General features: G+C 45.5%; 1 protein-coding gene across 4 annotated transcripts in view; it reads left to right on the top strand.

Moving 5' to 3' along the window:
• Window positions 1-16556, top strand: part of ATG10 (autophagy related 10) — a 110931-nt gene that overhangs the window by 68432 nt on the left and 25943 nt on the right. For all 4 annotated transcript variants that reach the window (XM_088457908.1, XM_088457911.1, XM_088457912.1 and 1 more), the window contains one exon: window positions 4982-5079. In XM_088457908.1, coding sequence (XP_088314034.1) covers window positions 4982-5079 — 98 coding nt within the window. The remainder of the gene's footprint in view (window positions 1-4981; window positions 5080-16556) is intronic.

The raw sequence follows: 16556 nt of genomic DNA, 5'->3' as shown, positions 1-16556 counted from the left end.
CGGAAAAAAAACTTGGGGTACAAATTCAAAAACTAGCAAAATAGCATGGGGGGGGTCTGCAAGTATGGGGGAGGTGTATTTTTGATTGCAGGTGCTTGCTGAAGGTGCGTTTTTGGCACTATTTAATGCTCGACTTTACACATTTTAAAACATGCTTGCACTCATTTTCATGTATCCCAAATTTGATGGGAATACTTATTTTCACCAAAAAAAAAGTAGCAAAATGCTATTCTTCACCACTAGCTGGAAGACGCCAAATAGCGCCTATTGAGACCATTTAAAACCCCCAAATACCTTCAGCAGGGCTATTCGGGGGTACCCATAGTGATCCCCCATGTCAGAGCATCTTTTGGGGGGTGTCAGGCTGATTTCACCAAAACTAGCTGAATTTTTTTGCTAATTTCAGTTTCGCTGGGTCCCGTTTTCGCCGATTCCAAATTGAATAAGGGGATACGCGGGGACGCGCGCGATAATTTTTCACGCAGAAAAGCGGCGAAAAGTCGAATACAGCCCATAGTTGGTGTTTAGTGTGGATACAAAAAGTATGCTTCAGGATACTGCTATTTAGTATTACTTTTAATTATTTTTGAATTTCACGTATGGAATTGGAACATGCATGGTGGTTTGATTTCCTACTACTGATTTTATATATATATATATATATATATATATATATATAAGGGGCACTCACCAGATTAGAACATAACATATCAAAAATGTATTCCTCACATATTGAGCAGACGGGTAAAGTAATATGGTCTCGACGTTTCGGTCCCATCAGAACCATTTTCAAGAGGCACAACCGTACATCATGCACATCAGGAAATCTATCAATCCCTGCAGATCCCGTGTACACAGAACACCTACCCACCAGGTCACTAAATACCCCAGGTAATCAGCAAAAGAGCGCCAAAGCACAATCACCGCTTAAAAGCCAACATTATAAATCACATAGCACCTACCCCATAGCGTCCACACGTGTGGCATGGCACAAACACACCACTTCTTCCGGTGTGTGAGCCGCATGCAAGGACCAGCGGGGAGAGCGCGGCAGTGCTTCTGGTGAAATGGAACGCACACATCACCAGCAGCTGCCAAAAAGCGGCACAGTTCGGAGGGACTTCACCCTCCGCAGCGTGCTGACATCATCTACATCCGCCATACATTACTATGGCAACCCGGCAAGCATTAGCAATGTGTATATAGTCACCATAGTGACCAAGTTATACCACATAAAATAGTACAGCCAGATCAGAGGAAGTATCCAATCATCTACTATTAAGGATCCATAATTGGGAACAAAGGGCCTGATTCAGAGCCGTTCGCTATTTGCGGTCGTTCGTTTAAAAACAAGGGGTGGCTATTCAAATGTTCCGTACGCACATTGCAGTCTGTTCACACCTCTAAGTCTGAACGAGCGTGCAAAACATACGCTCGTTTATTTGTTAAAAACGCCCCCTGGCCGCTCGCATCCTACGTCATGTCCGCTATTTATTAGATTAATCGAGTACATCGACCAGCGTATGAACTGCTCGCTATTCTTGTGGTTGGTGTTTGCTACCACAAATTTGCGAGCAGTTCTGGCTCTAAAATAACCCAGTGACGTGGTCAATGACGCTGCTGTTTTAAATATACACACCCATAAAACGCCCGTTTTGACCTTTAAGCACGCCTGCGTTCGGATCTCCACTCCCCATTTTCAAGCACCATCCCCTGTTACCACCCACATACGCCTCATTCTGTCACTCAAAATAGCAGGCACTCGCTATATAGCGTACAAACGATTTTCGGCCGCACTGACTGGTTCGCGCATGCGTACTAAAAACCGTACGCATGCGCAGATGTGCAAACATCGCTCGGAACGAGCGTACTGCCGCTAACGAGCGGCTCTGAATGAGGGCCAAAGTCACTAGACTTCTCCAAAATAGAGGCACAATTCCACTGATCACCTGGGGCACCCAGAAAACCATATCAAAGAGAACTTTTTATAAATCCCCTAATCAGTATCTCATATTTATAAACAAGTTATATACTTAGCAAGAAACATACCCACTAATCACAACATTAAAACCACATATTATATAACCAAAAACAATTATAAATAACAAAAGCAAATAACAAAAACAAAAACTATTTTCTATAAATATATGTGTGTGAGTGTTTTTGAGCAAAAATAATTGAAAAAAAGTAAAAAATATATACATATATAGAGCTATAGCACCACAATCAGAAGTATTGCCAATGTTTAAAGCATATCATGTTAATGTAAAAAGATTTTGAGCGGATTGCCCTCGTTGAGGCCGTTAGGCGATATGGTCCCAAGGTGAAAGATCCATCTTGCTTCAAGTTTTTTCAATATGAGGGCACAATCGCCACCACGTTTAGGGTGGCTATAATCGGCCAGTGCTTCTTAATCGATTGAGACACTTGAGAACAGTTACTAAAGTGAACAACGCTAATGAACGGATGATTTTTGTTACCCAGTATGATGCGGTTTCGTCGCAAGTGTCTCAATTGATTAAGAAACACTGGCCGATTATAGCCACCGATCACAGCTTGGGTCTATCATGTAGAGATCCTCCAATGATGGCTTATAGACGTGGTAGGAACTTAAAACAACTATTGATGCACCCAAAAAGAGCTCCTGCTCCAGGTGATCGCACCTGGCTTATGACGCAAAAGCCAGGATGTATCAAGTGCACGGGGTGCACCACCTGTCGGTCTTTGATTCCAGGTGCCAGCTTCTCGCATCCACAGAATGGAAAACCAATTCGGATACGATATAAATTACACTGCCAGTTGGATCGTTTGGTGTATCTATTGACATGTCCATGTGGATTGTCCTACGTGGGGATGACCACCTGTAAATTTCGGGAAAGAATGGCAAATCACCGCACATCAATATGCCAGGCCTTATCAAGTGGTGTGACGGATAAACCGGTAGCTCAACATTTTTTTTATCATTGGGATACCAGCTTACCTCCTTAAGATGCCGCATCATTGATTGGGTGCCGCCCCCTAAACGTGGTGGCAATCGTGCCCTCCTGTTGAAAAAACTTGAAGCAAGATGGATCTTTCGCCTTGAGACTATGGGCCTGATTCAGAGCCAGACGCAATTAGCGCTCGCTCGTCCAGAAAATAAGGGTGGCTATTCAAATCAACCGTTCGCTCTTTGCGGTCTGTTCACGCCTCTAGGTATGAACGAGCGAACAAAACTTGCGGTCGTTTTTTGAAAAAATACGCCCCCTGGCCGCTCGCATCCTACGCCATGTCCGCTATTTATTAGATTAATCGAGTACATCGACCAGGGTATGAAATGCTCGCTATTCTTGGGGTTGGTTTTTGCTACTACAATTTTGCGAGCAGTTCTGGCTATAAAATAACCCAGTGATGTGGTCAATGACGCTGCTGTTTTAATTATGCACACCCATAAAACGCCCGATTTGACCTTTAAGCACGCCTGCGTTCGGATCTCCACTCCCCGTTTTCAAGCACCTTCCCCCGTTACCACCCACATACGCCTACTCCTGTCACTCAAATTATCAGGCATTCGCTATTTTGCGAGCACATGAATTTCGACCGCGCTGACTTGTTCGCGCATGCGTATAACGATCCGTACGCATGCCCAGTTGGGCAAACATCGCTCGGAGCGAACGAGCGGCCGCTTACGAGCGGCTCTGAATCAGGCCCTATATCGCCTAACGGCCTCAACGAGGGCGATCCGCTTAATATCTTTTTACGTCAGCATGATATGCTTTAAACATTGGCAATACTTCTGATTGTGGTGCTATAGCTCTATATATGTATATATTTTTTACTTTTTTTCAATTATTTTTGCTCAAAAACACTCACACACACATATATTTATAGAAAATAGTTTTTGTTTTTGTTATTTGCTTTTGTTATTTATAATTGTTTTTGGTTATATAATATGGTTTTAATATTGTGATTAGTGGGTATGTTTCTTGCTAAGTATATAACTTGTTTATAAATATGAGATACTGATTAGGGGATTTATAAAAAGTTCTCTTTGATATGGTTTTGTGGGTGCCCCAGGTGATCAGTGGAATTGTGCCTCTATTTTGGAGAAGTCTAGTGACTTTGTTCCCAATTATGGATCATTAATAGTAGATGATTGGATACTTCCTCTGATCTGGCTGTACTATTTTATGTGGTATAATTTGGTCACTATGGTGACTATATACACATTGCTAATGCTTGCCGGGTTGCCATGGTAATGGCCGCCGGGCGGATGTAGATGATGTCAGCACGCTGCGGAGGGTGAAGTCCCTCCAAACTGCGCCGCTTTTTGGCAGCTGCTGGTGACGTGTGCGTTCCATTTCACCGGAAGCACTGCCGCGCTCTCCCCGCTGGTCCTTGCATGCGGCTCACACACCGGAAGAAGTGGTGTGTTTGTGCCATGCCACACGTGTGGACGCTATGGGGTAGGTGCTATGTGATTTATAATGTTGGCTTTTAAGCGGTGATTGTGCTTTGGCGCTCTTTTGCTGATTACCTGGGGTATTTAGTGACCTGGTGGGTGGGTGTTCTGTGTACACGGGATCTGCAGGGATTGATAGATTTCCTGATGTGCATGATGTACGGTTGTGCCTCTTGAAAATGGTTCTGATGGGACCGAAACGTCGAGACCATATTACTTTACCCGTCTGCTCAATATGTGAGGAATACATTTTTGATATCTTATGTGCTAATCTGGTGAGTGCCCCTTATTTTTTCTATATTTTTGGACTCTCCATTCTGGACGTCATGGGTGACACCCCAGGATACTCTGAGAATTCTATTATGTGAGTTCGGCCCTTGTGTGTGTACGTGGAATATATAGTGAATTTTCAATAGTGCAACATATTTATCTTAGTGTATAACAGCATAGTAATAATAAATATACCACTGTTATGTTATGATAGTTATTTCCATGGGCAAGTTTACGGCATATTGACTGTTCCTCTTGTTTGATACATAGATGGAAGACCCGTTACTCTAGATGAAATATGGCACAGCGTTGATGACTGCTTTAAACCTCGACTTTTACATGGACCATGGGAAACCATAACTCAAAAAGTAAGACTGACCTTTTTCCTATCTATCCGATTCCATTATAACTTTATAGACTATACTATTGGAATAGAATACAGTAAGTGGCCAGTTTGATGGCTATACCTGACCTTCCCATGTAGTGAACTGTTCAGTCCAACAATAAAGCAGTCAGGTAAGTGCCAAATGGTCAATTCATATAAAGAACTGGCAACCTAACATAATTAAGTGATCTTTAGCATTGCGTGGTTGTAGGTATTGTGATAGGATCACTGGTAAAGTGGTCTGTGGCAGGTACATTTGTCCCAGATTCCTGTCTTATGTGTTTTAAACCCCCAGGAGAAAGTCTGCAGTGTAGCAGGCTTGAGTCTCGGCTTTTTGAAAAGCCGGTTTGGGACCTGGGGGTTGTGGGTGAGAGGAGAGGGAGGGCTCCACCCACGGCCACTCCAGGTTTTGGGCCTTGCAGCCTGGTAACAGGCTTGTTAGGGTTTCCACCTGAGAGTGGCCAATATAAGCCTAGTTTGTTTTGGGCTGAGTGTCTCACCTGGGAGAGCAGGCAGGGAGTTTGCTCAGAGACACTTGAAAAACCTATCTGTAAGTGCTGTGCTGTGCCTTTGTTGCTGGTGAGGGCATTAGGCCCTGCCAGGTTCTTGTAGTGAGGGAACCACCTGTAAAGTTAGAGCCCAGCCAGGGCTAGGATTTATCTTTATGGTTTCTTTATGTTGTTTCTGTTTTGCACAATAAACACTGGCGCCGACCAGCTTGTACTCGAATCCAGACTGGCGTACTGTTTCCCAGCTGCTGTGTGTGTAAGGAAGGAGTCCTCTACCCAGGAGAGGGACCCCTAATCTGACTGTGTCACAATATGGTGGAGAATGCGGGCACCCACACACACTGAAGTTGCAGCGAGAGGAAAACTTTCCGTTTAAAAATTAAAGGGACAGACACCCGATTTGTGAGTGTGGAAATAACGCTGTCCTTGGAGTCCCATAGAGGAGGCGTCAGCCCATGCTCAGACAGGCAAGGTTCAGCTTCCAACCTACACCCCAGGACAAAATGGAGGACATTATTAAGGCCTTGCTCCAAGCTACAGCTGCTCAGCAGGAGACGAACAAACTTCAGCAGGAATCTACCAGGGCTCAGCAGGAATCCACCAGGGTGCAACTGTTGGCCTTGGAGACAGCCCAGAGGCAACAACAGGTCGCCATCGAGGAAACCCACCAGGCCTTAGCGGAAAACAGCCAGGCCATAAAAGAGGTGGTACAGCACCTGGTCGCCCGGCCCAGAGATGTTACTACTGGTCCTCCCACCACCACTCACTCCATACGAGCCAGTCACTTCCTCCAAAAGATGACTTCGGGCGATGATGTGGAGGCCTATCTCACCGCATTTGAAAGAACGGCCGAAAGGGAGAGTTGGCCCAAGGAGCAGTGGGCAAGTCTGGTGGCACCTTTTCTGTCTGGGGAGCCACAAAAGGCCTATTACGACTTATGCCTGGCTGATGCCAAGGACTATAAAAAACTAAAACAGGAGATCCTAACTCGCTTGGGATTTGTTCGTGCCCAACGGGTCCACCGCTGGGAGTTCCATATGGACAATTCTCCACGTTCGCAGATGCATGACCTCATCCATCTGTCCTCAAAATGGCTACAGCCCGAGACGCTGACGGGACCACAGATCGTGGAAAGGGTCGTGATGGACCGGTACCTGCGATCGTTACCTGCGACTCTGCGCAAGTGGGTGAGCCATGCAGACCCTAAGTCCGCGGACCAGTTGGTCGAGCTGGTGGAGAGGTACGTGGCGGCTGAGGAGCTGATGAGTATGCCCCACCAAGCCCTGATGGCGCACTGGCGAACTCCCACAGACACTGGTAAGACTGTTCCAGGGGAGAAGGGTGCTGGGCGGTGGAATGTACCTAAGACTGAGGGGGTAGAACCTGGAGACAGGCCTGCCAGGCCGGGAAGGTTCTTGCCCCGTAAACGACTAGACACCGGTGTGGTGGCTTCGGCCATATTGCCGCTAATTGTTCACTTACAACTGAACCTATGCAATGTGATACTGCTCATGTCTACCGCAGGGGGTCTTTCTTTGCGCAGACAGCCTGTACGGCTGACCGGCAGGCTGAGACTGATAAGCACATGTGTGTACTCACTGTAGATGGCAACCGAGTAGAGGCACTGTTAGACTCTGGTAGCTTGGTGACACTTATGAAAGCTGAGCTGGTGAACCCCTTGAGGCGTAAGGGGAAAACTGTTGGTGTGACCTGCATACATGGGGATACTCGATATTATGTTACTGCCGAGGTGAACATCGAGACACCATGTGGTTCTGCTATAGTTTCTGTGGATTTGGTGCACGGTCTGATGTACGATGCAATATTGGGGAGAGACTTTGCTCACTTCTGGAAGTTGTGGGAAAGCCGTTTTGTTCCAGAAGTGAACAACCCCGACCCATTTGAGAAGGTTGTCGATGTAGTGGAAGAGGGAGTTTCTTCTGAGGCAGAGTTATTCCCTTTTTTTACTATGATTGGCGAAGTAGAGAATGCGGAGCGTGAGGGTGGCTCGCCAACTGATGTGCCTCCCACTGAGGTGGGAAGTGTTGTTGGGCCAATTGATCGTCTGCCTGATTTAGAGGTCAGAAGAGAGGTCTTTGCCGTGGAGCAGTTGAATGACCCTACTTTGGTAAAAGCCAGGGAGAATGTAAAAGTAGTTGATGGTAAACCCGTAGACCCTGATAGTCCTTTGTCCTATCCCCACATGGCAATGTGTCAGGATTTGTTATATCAGGTGACTAAGAAGGGGGAAGATATTGTGGAACAACTAATAGTTCCCAAAGCCTACAGAAGAACAGTGTTGGATCTGGCCCATGGTCATATAACGGCAGGCCATCTAGGGGTAGAGAAAACCACTGAGCGAATAATGCAGAGGTTTTTCTGGCCCGGGCTCCATAAAGAGGTATCTGACTTTTGCGCATCCTGCCCTGAGTGTCAGTATCATGCTCCCAGACCACATTTTAAGGGTCCACTAGTTCCATTGCCTATTATAGAGGTGCCATTTGAAAGAATAGCGATGGATTTGGTTGGACCCTTAATGAAGTCTGCCAGGGGACACCAGTATATTCTGGTCATAATGGATTACGCTACCAGGTACCCGGAAGCGATCCCGTTGCGCAATACGTCAACCAAGACCATTGCCAGAGAGCTAGTTCATGTCTTTAGCAGGATGGGTATACCTAAGGAGATACTAACTGACCAGGGTACACCGTTTATGTCAAAAGTCATGAAAGAGTTATGCCGCCTGTTCAAAATTGAACAGTTAAGAACTTCGGTTTATCACCCCCAAACCGATGGGCTGGTCGAGAGGTTTAACAAGACGTTAAAACACATGCTTAGGAAAGTGGTCGACAAGGATGGTAGGGATTGGGATTACTTATTGCCGTATTTATTGTTGGCCATAAGAGAGGTTCCCCAGTCCTCCACCGGGTTTTCACCCTTCGACTTGTTGTATGGGAGACACCCAAGGGGGTTACTAGACATTGCCAAAGAGACATGGGAGGGGCAGTCTAGTCCTTACAAAACGGTGATTGAGCATGTTTCTCAAATGCAGGAGAGAATTGCTGCGGTAGTGCCGATAGTGAGAGAGCACCTGGAACAGGCTCAACAGGCACAGCAGAGGGTATACAACCGCAATGCTCGGTTACGCAGCTTTGCTCCTGGGGACAGAGTGTTAGTGTTGGTTCCCACTGTGGAAAATAAACTTTTGGATAAATGGCAAGGGCCCTTTGAAATCTTAGAAAGAGTGGGACAGGTCAATTACAAAGTTTACCAGCCGGGGAAAAGAAAGCTGGAACAGATATACCATATAAATCTGTTAAAGCCCTGGAAAGATAGAACGGTACTGTCGGCCGTCCGAGCCCCTCCAGTAAATCCAGGGCCCTTAGTTCCCGTAGTGACAGTGGCAAAAACCCTGTCGGCAATTCAACAACGAGAGGTCAAGGAGTTTCTGATCAGAAATAGGGTGCTGTTCTCTGACGTACCTGGGAAAACCTCGGTCATTAAACATGACATAATCACTGACCCAGGAGTTAAAGTTAATCTAAAGCCCTATAGGTTACCAGAAGCACAAAGAGAATCAGTGTCGAAAGAAATTAAAAATATGCTAGAGTTAGGGGTTATTGAAGAATCACATAGTGAATGGTCAAGTCCATTGTGTTGATTCCAAAGCCCGACGGGAGTGTGCGTTTCTGCGATGACTTCCGAAAGTTGAACAGTGTTTCAAAATTCGATGCCTACCCGATGCCAAGAGTGGATGAACTGATTGAGAGACTAGGGACGGCGAGGTATTTAACCACTCTTGACCTAACCAAAGGGTATTGGCAAGTACCGTTAACCGAGAGCGCCAAACAAAAGACAGCTTTTTTAGCACCAGAGGGCTTATTTCAGTACAAGATGTTGCCCTTCGGGCTACATGGGGCACCTGCTACCTTCCAAAGAATGATGGACAGGATTCTAAGGCCCCATAGACGGTATGCGGCTGCTTATCTGGATGACGTGGTCATTCATAGTCCTGATTGGCAGTCTCACTTACCCAGGGTACAAGCAGTGTTGGACTCCATCTATAAGGCAGGTTTGACAGCCAACCCAAAAAAGTGTTGTCTAGGCATGGAGGAAGTAAAATATCTGGGAAACACCATTGGCAGAGGCCTGATAAAGCCTCAGCTCAATAAGGTTGATGCCATACAAAACTGGCCACGGCCTCTGAATAAGAAGCAGGTGAGAGCCTTCTTGGGAATTACGGGGTACTACAGGAGGTTTATACCCAACTTTGCCACCATGGCAGTCCCACTGACTGACCTGACCAAAGGCAAACAAAAAGTCATGGTAGAATGGAGTCCTGAGGCAGAAAAATCTTTTCAGGAGTTGAAAGTAGCGTTGTGTTCCCAACCAGTCCTGATGACTCCTAATTTTGACAGGGAATTCATAGTACAAACCGATGCATCAGAAGTAGGTATAGGAGCGGTCCTGTCCCAGAATAAGGAGGGTGAGGAACACCCTATTTTCTATCTAAGCAGAAAGTTGAATGTACATGAGAGAAACTATGCCACAGTGGAGAAGGAGGTGTTGGCCATAAAGTGGGCGTTAGAGGCTCTCAGGTACTACTTGGTCGGAAGAAAGTTCAAATTGATCACTGACCATGCCCCTCTGAAGTGGATGTCTGAAAATAAGGACAGTAATGCGAGAATTACGAGATGGTTCTTGGCGTTATAAACTTTTACATTTTCGGTGGAACACAGGCCAGGAAGCCAGCTGGCCAATGCAGACGCGTTGTCACGCGTTCATTGTTTGGGGGCTTCAGTTGTTCCGCCCCACAGGTCGAAACAAAGGGGGGGATATGTGATAGGATCACTGGTAAAGTGGTCTGTGGCAGGTACATTTGTCCCAGATTCCTGTCTTATGTGTTTTAAACCCCCAGGAGAAAGTCTGCAGTGTAGCAGGCGTGAGTCTCGGCTTTTTGAAAAGCCGGTTTGGGACCTGGGGGTTGTGGGTGAGAGGAGAGGGAGGGCTCCACCCACGGCCACTCCAGGTTTTGGGCCTTGCAGCCTGGTAACAGGCTTGTTAGGGTTTCCACCTGAGAATGGCCAATATAAGCCTAGTTTGTTTAGGGCTGAGTGTCTCACCTGGGAGAGCAGGCAGGGAGTTTGCTCAGAGACACTTGAAAAACCTATCTGTAAGTGCTGTGCTGTGCCTTTGTTGCTGGTGAGGGCATTAGGCCCTGCCAGGTTCTTGTAGTGAGGGAACCACCTGTAAAGTTAGAGCCCAGCCAGGGCTAGGATTTATGTTTATGGTTTCTTTATGTTGTTTCTGTTTTGCACAATAAAGACTGGCACCGACCAGCTTGTACTCGAATCCAGACTGGCGTACTGTTTCCCAGCTGCTGTGTGTGTAAGGAAGGAGTCCTCTACTCAGGAGAGGACCCCTAATCTGACTGTGTCACAGTATCTTAGGCCGGACTCTCTGCAGCGTGCAGCTGTGTCTATTTACGGTCATCATTCTGCAAAGTTATGCAAATGCCGCTACAAAGTCCTTCCCTAGTGTACATCCCTACATCTGAATGTGCGGTTACTGAGACGCAGCCGCTAGCAATGACATGCATTGACACTCCTATAATGCACCCACTGGACGGACTATTTTTGTGTGCATTACTAGCCACCACCCAGGAATGCCCTATTTCTGATGCCGTCTGAAAGGATTGCAAAGCACCTTTGTGCGTACACTCTGTAACACATGCAACGTATGGGTTTTGAGGAAGTTTCACACATGCATAGTTGCACATAATCGCTCAACTACATAAACATTGGCATTTTGTGTGACTCGGAATCTGTCGCCATTTGTGGTGACAAAGGAATGTTCATGGTTCATCAGATTGTCACAGGTGTATCAAGAATGGACCATAACACAACTAAGATCCAACAACAGTACAACGAAGTTCAATAAACAGTTACAAGTCTTGTATAAAGTAAGAGAATGGCTCCACTCGGCGAACTACCAGTAAAATGCAGAAATAATTGTTACAGTAGTTATAGATTTGGCACACCGGATGATTACACAACCAAGTCAGGATAAGGTAAGTGAGAAAGACGGTGAAGTTGCAGTGGGATATGGACATTGGAAGATACCTGCTAATTCACGATTGTGTCTGCTACGCGCTCATAACAAAACAAGGACATGCAAAAGCTTTGTGTCCATATCCCTATTAGGCAATTAGGGGCTGATTCAGGTTGGTACGGAATTGCAAAGCTGCACGCAGGCAGCTTTGCAATCCCATCATTGAAAATATGCAAGTGCAGCAGGCAGTGTATAACACCCCCTGCTGCATTTGCAATCCCAGCACTGCAACTGAGGTCGCAGGCTGGGATCACCATCGTGATCATCGGTGAGCCTAAGCTTACTCAGGCTGGCCGGCTGGCTTGCGAGGCCAGGAAACTGCGCAGTCCCTGGCCTTGCCACTCCCGGAAAACAGGGCGGACATGCCCCCGGTTCCGGGAACGGCGGACGAGCCCGCCCCTTAAATACCTCTACCTCAGTCAGGCAGAGGCACAGAAGGGGCTGCGTGCTATTATGCAGGACCCATTCTGCACACTTGCAGAAAGGGTCATGCGCAAGCGCAGATTCCCGATAATCAGGAATCTGCATTCAGCATTGCACTTGGGTGTGTCGGCTGTGTTTCCATGGCACCCTTTGGGTCCTGTTATATGATTATAAAACAGGGATGGGGAACTTCAGGCCCGGGGGCCGTATAAGATCATTTGGTCTGGCCCTCGGAGCTCATTTCTGCTAGCCTCATCTGGCTAGCATGGTGCCTAGAATGGCACCCTGCAGCCAGAATCTATGCAGCAGCGCCACCTGGAGCATCCTTAGGACGCTTTAAACGGTCATTCTGCTGCCTTACAGCTCCCCAGAGCATCCTCAGGATGCTCCGGGCATTGCTGTAATCACCGGTGATTGCGACCCCACCCCGTGTGACATCACATGGAGGGGCGTGGCCTGCACCGGGGCCACGAAAAATGTTATATATATCAAAATGGCCCTCAGCAGAAAAAAGTTTCCCCACCCCTGTTATAAAACAACATTCAAATGCCATAAGATATTTGTCTATTGTCGCTGATCAGATGCATCCCATCATGTCAGCAATGTACCTATCTTCGTATCGGCCTATTTTTTTTTAAAAGATAGAGAATCGCTCAACATTCAACTTTCCCATGATCAGAAACAGATCTTGAAGAAATGTACAACTCATGCCTTGAGGTATAGTAGCTGACCCAACTGGGCTCTATACTGTCAATTAAAAACATGTAGTTATATTGAGCCACAGAATACTGGGGAGTTTAGCCCCTTTACAGTATACTGATGAGAGGATGTTATACCTTGTACCCATGTATAAATTCTGATGTGGGTGTCAATAAATATTAATCAAGTTAGCTCAATGTTACAGGGTGTTTTCTTTTGCACATATTGCAGTGATATGTCTCATGTACCGTAGCTTGCAAATACCTGTCTACAGTCGAAAATACTTACAATGGGCACGCAAGCATTGACTTGGACCTTTGATCAATGGAAGAAGGTCGCCTAGTCCAATGCATTTATCTAGCTAAGTGTTGGCATCGGGATGCATTTTGAGAAGAAACCCAGTTGGTGGATGGGGGTGTGATTCTTTGGGTAATGTTCTGCGGGGACATTCAGGGTCCTTGACATTCATGTGGACGTTAATGTGACGTGTACCGTCTACCGAAACATCTTTGTGGGCCAGGTACATCCTTTTATGGCAATTAAATGACCTATTTCAACAGGATAATGCGCCCTGGTAAACTGCATGTTGTGTTGAAGATTGGTTTGAAGAACATGGTAGCGAGATCAAGAGAGATCAAGGTGTTGCTATGGCCTCCAAATTCACAAGATCTCTATTTAATCAAGCATCTGTGGTATGTGTAAGACTGATCCACAAGTTACAGGAGTTAAAGGATCTGCCGGTAACGTCCTGGTACCAGATCCACAAGACACCTTTAGAGTCCATGCCTTGGCGGGTCAGAGCATTTTGGTGCCACACAGAAGAGCAACACCATATTAGGCAGGTGTTCATAATGTTTTGGCTCATCAGTGTACTGTATATCTACAGCCAACTAGGCTTACAGTGCAGCAATCGGTACATAAATATTTATGCTGTCGTCATCAATTTTGGTAATCCTTTTACAATCTGTTTTCTGGCCATGTTCACTGTGTCAAGTTTATCTGCTTTAGATTATTGTGTGTGTATAATTCGTTAAGATCCTTTGCAGAATAAAATAAAAAAAAAAAACAGGCATGAAATCATTGCTTGTGTCTGTACTCATTCGTCCCAAATATCGTCACTACTCTATAAGAAACCTCCGTCAACAAAAAGTATCTGCATAGCAGAACTTTGCAGGTGCAACTACAGTACTGTTAACTCACGTATCCACTACCCGATTAAACAGAGCGATTGAACGATAATGACATCGTTATTGTTCCATCGCTCGTTTAATCGGGCACAAATCGGGCATGCGGATTGACCAGCATGTTCGGGTGATGATTGATGTCGGAAACGACAAGGCTCCCATTGGTCGTTGCCGACATCAATCATCGTCCGAATATGATGGTCAATCTGCCGATAACGACAGATTGACCATGTTCGGGGATGATGGAGGGTGCCTACACTGAACAACTGATCGTTCAGTGTAGGCACTGCTGGGAATGGGGGAACGATGGTTCGATTACGATGACGTAATTGTACTGTCTTCCCTGGGTCGGGTAGTGGATGTGCGGCATTACGGTTGTTTGTTTTGTTTTTGTATTGTTTCTGTTTATTTAGCAAAGTTCTATCACCATGCAAAACGGATAACCTTCAGAGTTGCTTGTATAAGGCATCAGAAAAAATAGGTAAAATATCTGAATATTGACTTTTTATTTATTTTACAGAGTGGAAATTTCAGCAAACTGTCCATTTTTATTGGGGTGGCTTTGAATGGAGACTCTCCTGTTATACCCTCACTAATTTCACTAATGCTTGAATTGCTAGTGCTCAAAATGAACAGTAATGTAAGTAGGAGTGAGTGAAACAGCGTACTTCCATGCTCTGGCTGCACTCTAAAGTCCAATCTCCTTTGTGTGCATCTGGTTAAAATCGCAGAAAATCAATTACCAGCACACAGCTGCTTAACAAAACTCTCAAATATTTCTTCAAGTCTCTGTGGGTATTTCTTGATAGCTTGTAGCAACATCAATTTTCTGCACTTGAAAAGATGTATGAGAGTTGTGCTGAATTCAGAATCGACAAGAATATGTAATTGTATTTATTGTTGGCTCTGAATGGTTGTCAGTATAAAGCATGGCTCCTGTTTTAAAGATAATAGAGTGAAAGGATAATATATTAATAAAAAAAGAAACCGAGTGAGCAGGCTGATGCGTAAACCGTGTATTTTATTTTCAAACGCAAGCCAGAAGCATACAGAGCGGCTCCCAAATACAGAGACTGCAGAATTCCCAAGGAAAGTTTGCACTGTTTAAAGGGAGTAGTAAGCGGATTGTGGGTTATTTGAAGGAGACAAAGGGATGGAGAGATGAGTTTGGACCTTAGGTGGTAGTAATGTATAGTGACATTTTTACTGTGTACACCATGGGATGTAGTTTCAATCCCGGCGCTCAGAATGCCGGTGCCGGAATCCCAACACCAGTCAGAATCCCGATGCCTGCATCCCGATGGTAAGTACAGGGGTAAGGGGGGGGAGTGTTAGGGTTAAGCACTACGGGAGAGGTTAGATTTAGGCTGCGGAAGGGAGGGTTAGGTTTAGGCAGCGGGGAGGGCGCGTTAGGATACTTACCGACAGGTGTCGGTATCCTAACCCTGACGGGATCATGGTGTCGGGTTTCTGAGTGCTGGGATCGCAAGCACTGGCATCCCGTACCCAATCCGTACACCATGTATGGATCCGCACAGCTAGTATGGACGTGAAGGGCTAGAAAGTGGGTTCACACTTTGAAATGTGTTTGGTGAACAAATAGGCACAATTGCTCAAATAAGTCAGTCACATTTTGTGTATTTTCTGGAATGAGCTTTACGATGTATTAAATATGGTCTGTTTTCCCATAGTTTTTATGGAAAAGGGGGGGGGGGCAGTTACAGTATTCTCATTTATCTGGAGCGAATACGAGGTGTGGCTAACAAATAGCGAGACTGTACTTGTAAAATATAAATCATACTGTGTGAGTTAAAAGGGAGTTGGAGGAACATTGACCTTGGACTATCCCAGAACGTTTTTTCATGTTTTCACCCCTCTCACACAGATATTTTGCTGTCACACAGTGTTTGAGGAAGTTGTGTTTTTCCCGTGCGTCATAAAAATGCTTAGTTCAAAAGTAGAGCAACGTGTTAATTTAAAATGTTTGGTTAAATTGAACAAAACGCTCACCGAATCTTTCTGTATGCTAACCGAGACCTACGGGGCAGATTGTGTGTCACGTGCACGTGTGTTTGAGTGGAACAAAAGATTTAGTGACGGTCGTGGGGATTCAGTATCCAAATGATATTCCATGATACAAGCACACATCTTGTATCCTATAGAAGGTTCTGTGTTAGTAGCAGTGATATGCCTCATATACTGTAGCATTCGCCTGCTGGTAAGTCAGCGGGCACAAGTAAAGGCATGCTTTTCTGTGATTGTGTTTGTTTGTTGTCAATGCTGTAAATTCAGGTTGACAAATCTATATACATACACCAATACTTTGTTGTGTGTACAGTGGAATACCCCTGGTTGCGAAGTAACCCTCCAGAGTGGCAGATCTATAAGGGTCCATCCACTAAACCACACTAGACCCATCATTTCCGTTTCTATTGGTATTATACAGATTTTTTGTATGCTGAGCTACGGAATTTGTCAACTTGAAAGACTTGATTAAAACAGTTGTAAATGCTCAATAAATATCTTATTGGTAG

This window comes from Taudactylus pleione, unplaced genomic scaffold (assembly GCF_031769625.1).
Source record: "Taudactylus pleione unplaced genomic scaffold, aTauple2 ptg000792l, whole genome shotgun sequence".
Taxonomy (NCBI): Eukaryota; Metazoa; Chordata; class Amphibia; order Anura; family Myobatrachidae; genus Taudactylus; species Taudactylus pleione.
This window is presented reverse-complemented; position numbering and strand designations above follow the sequence as displayed.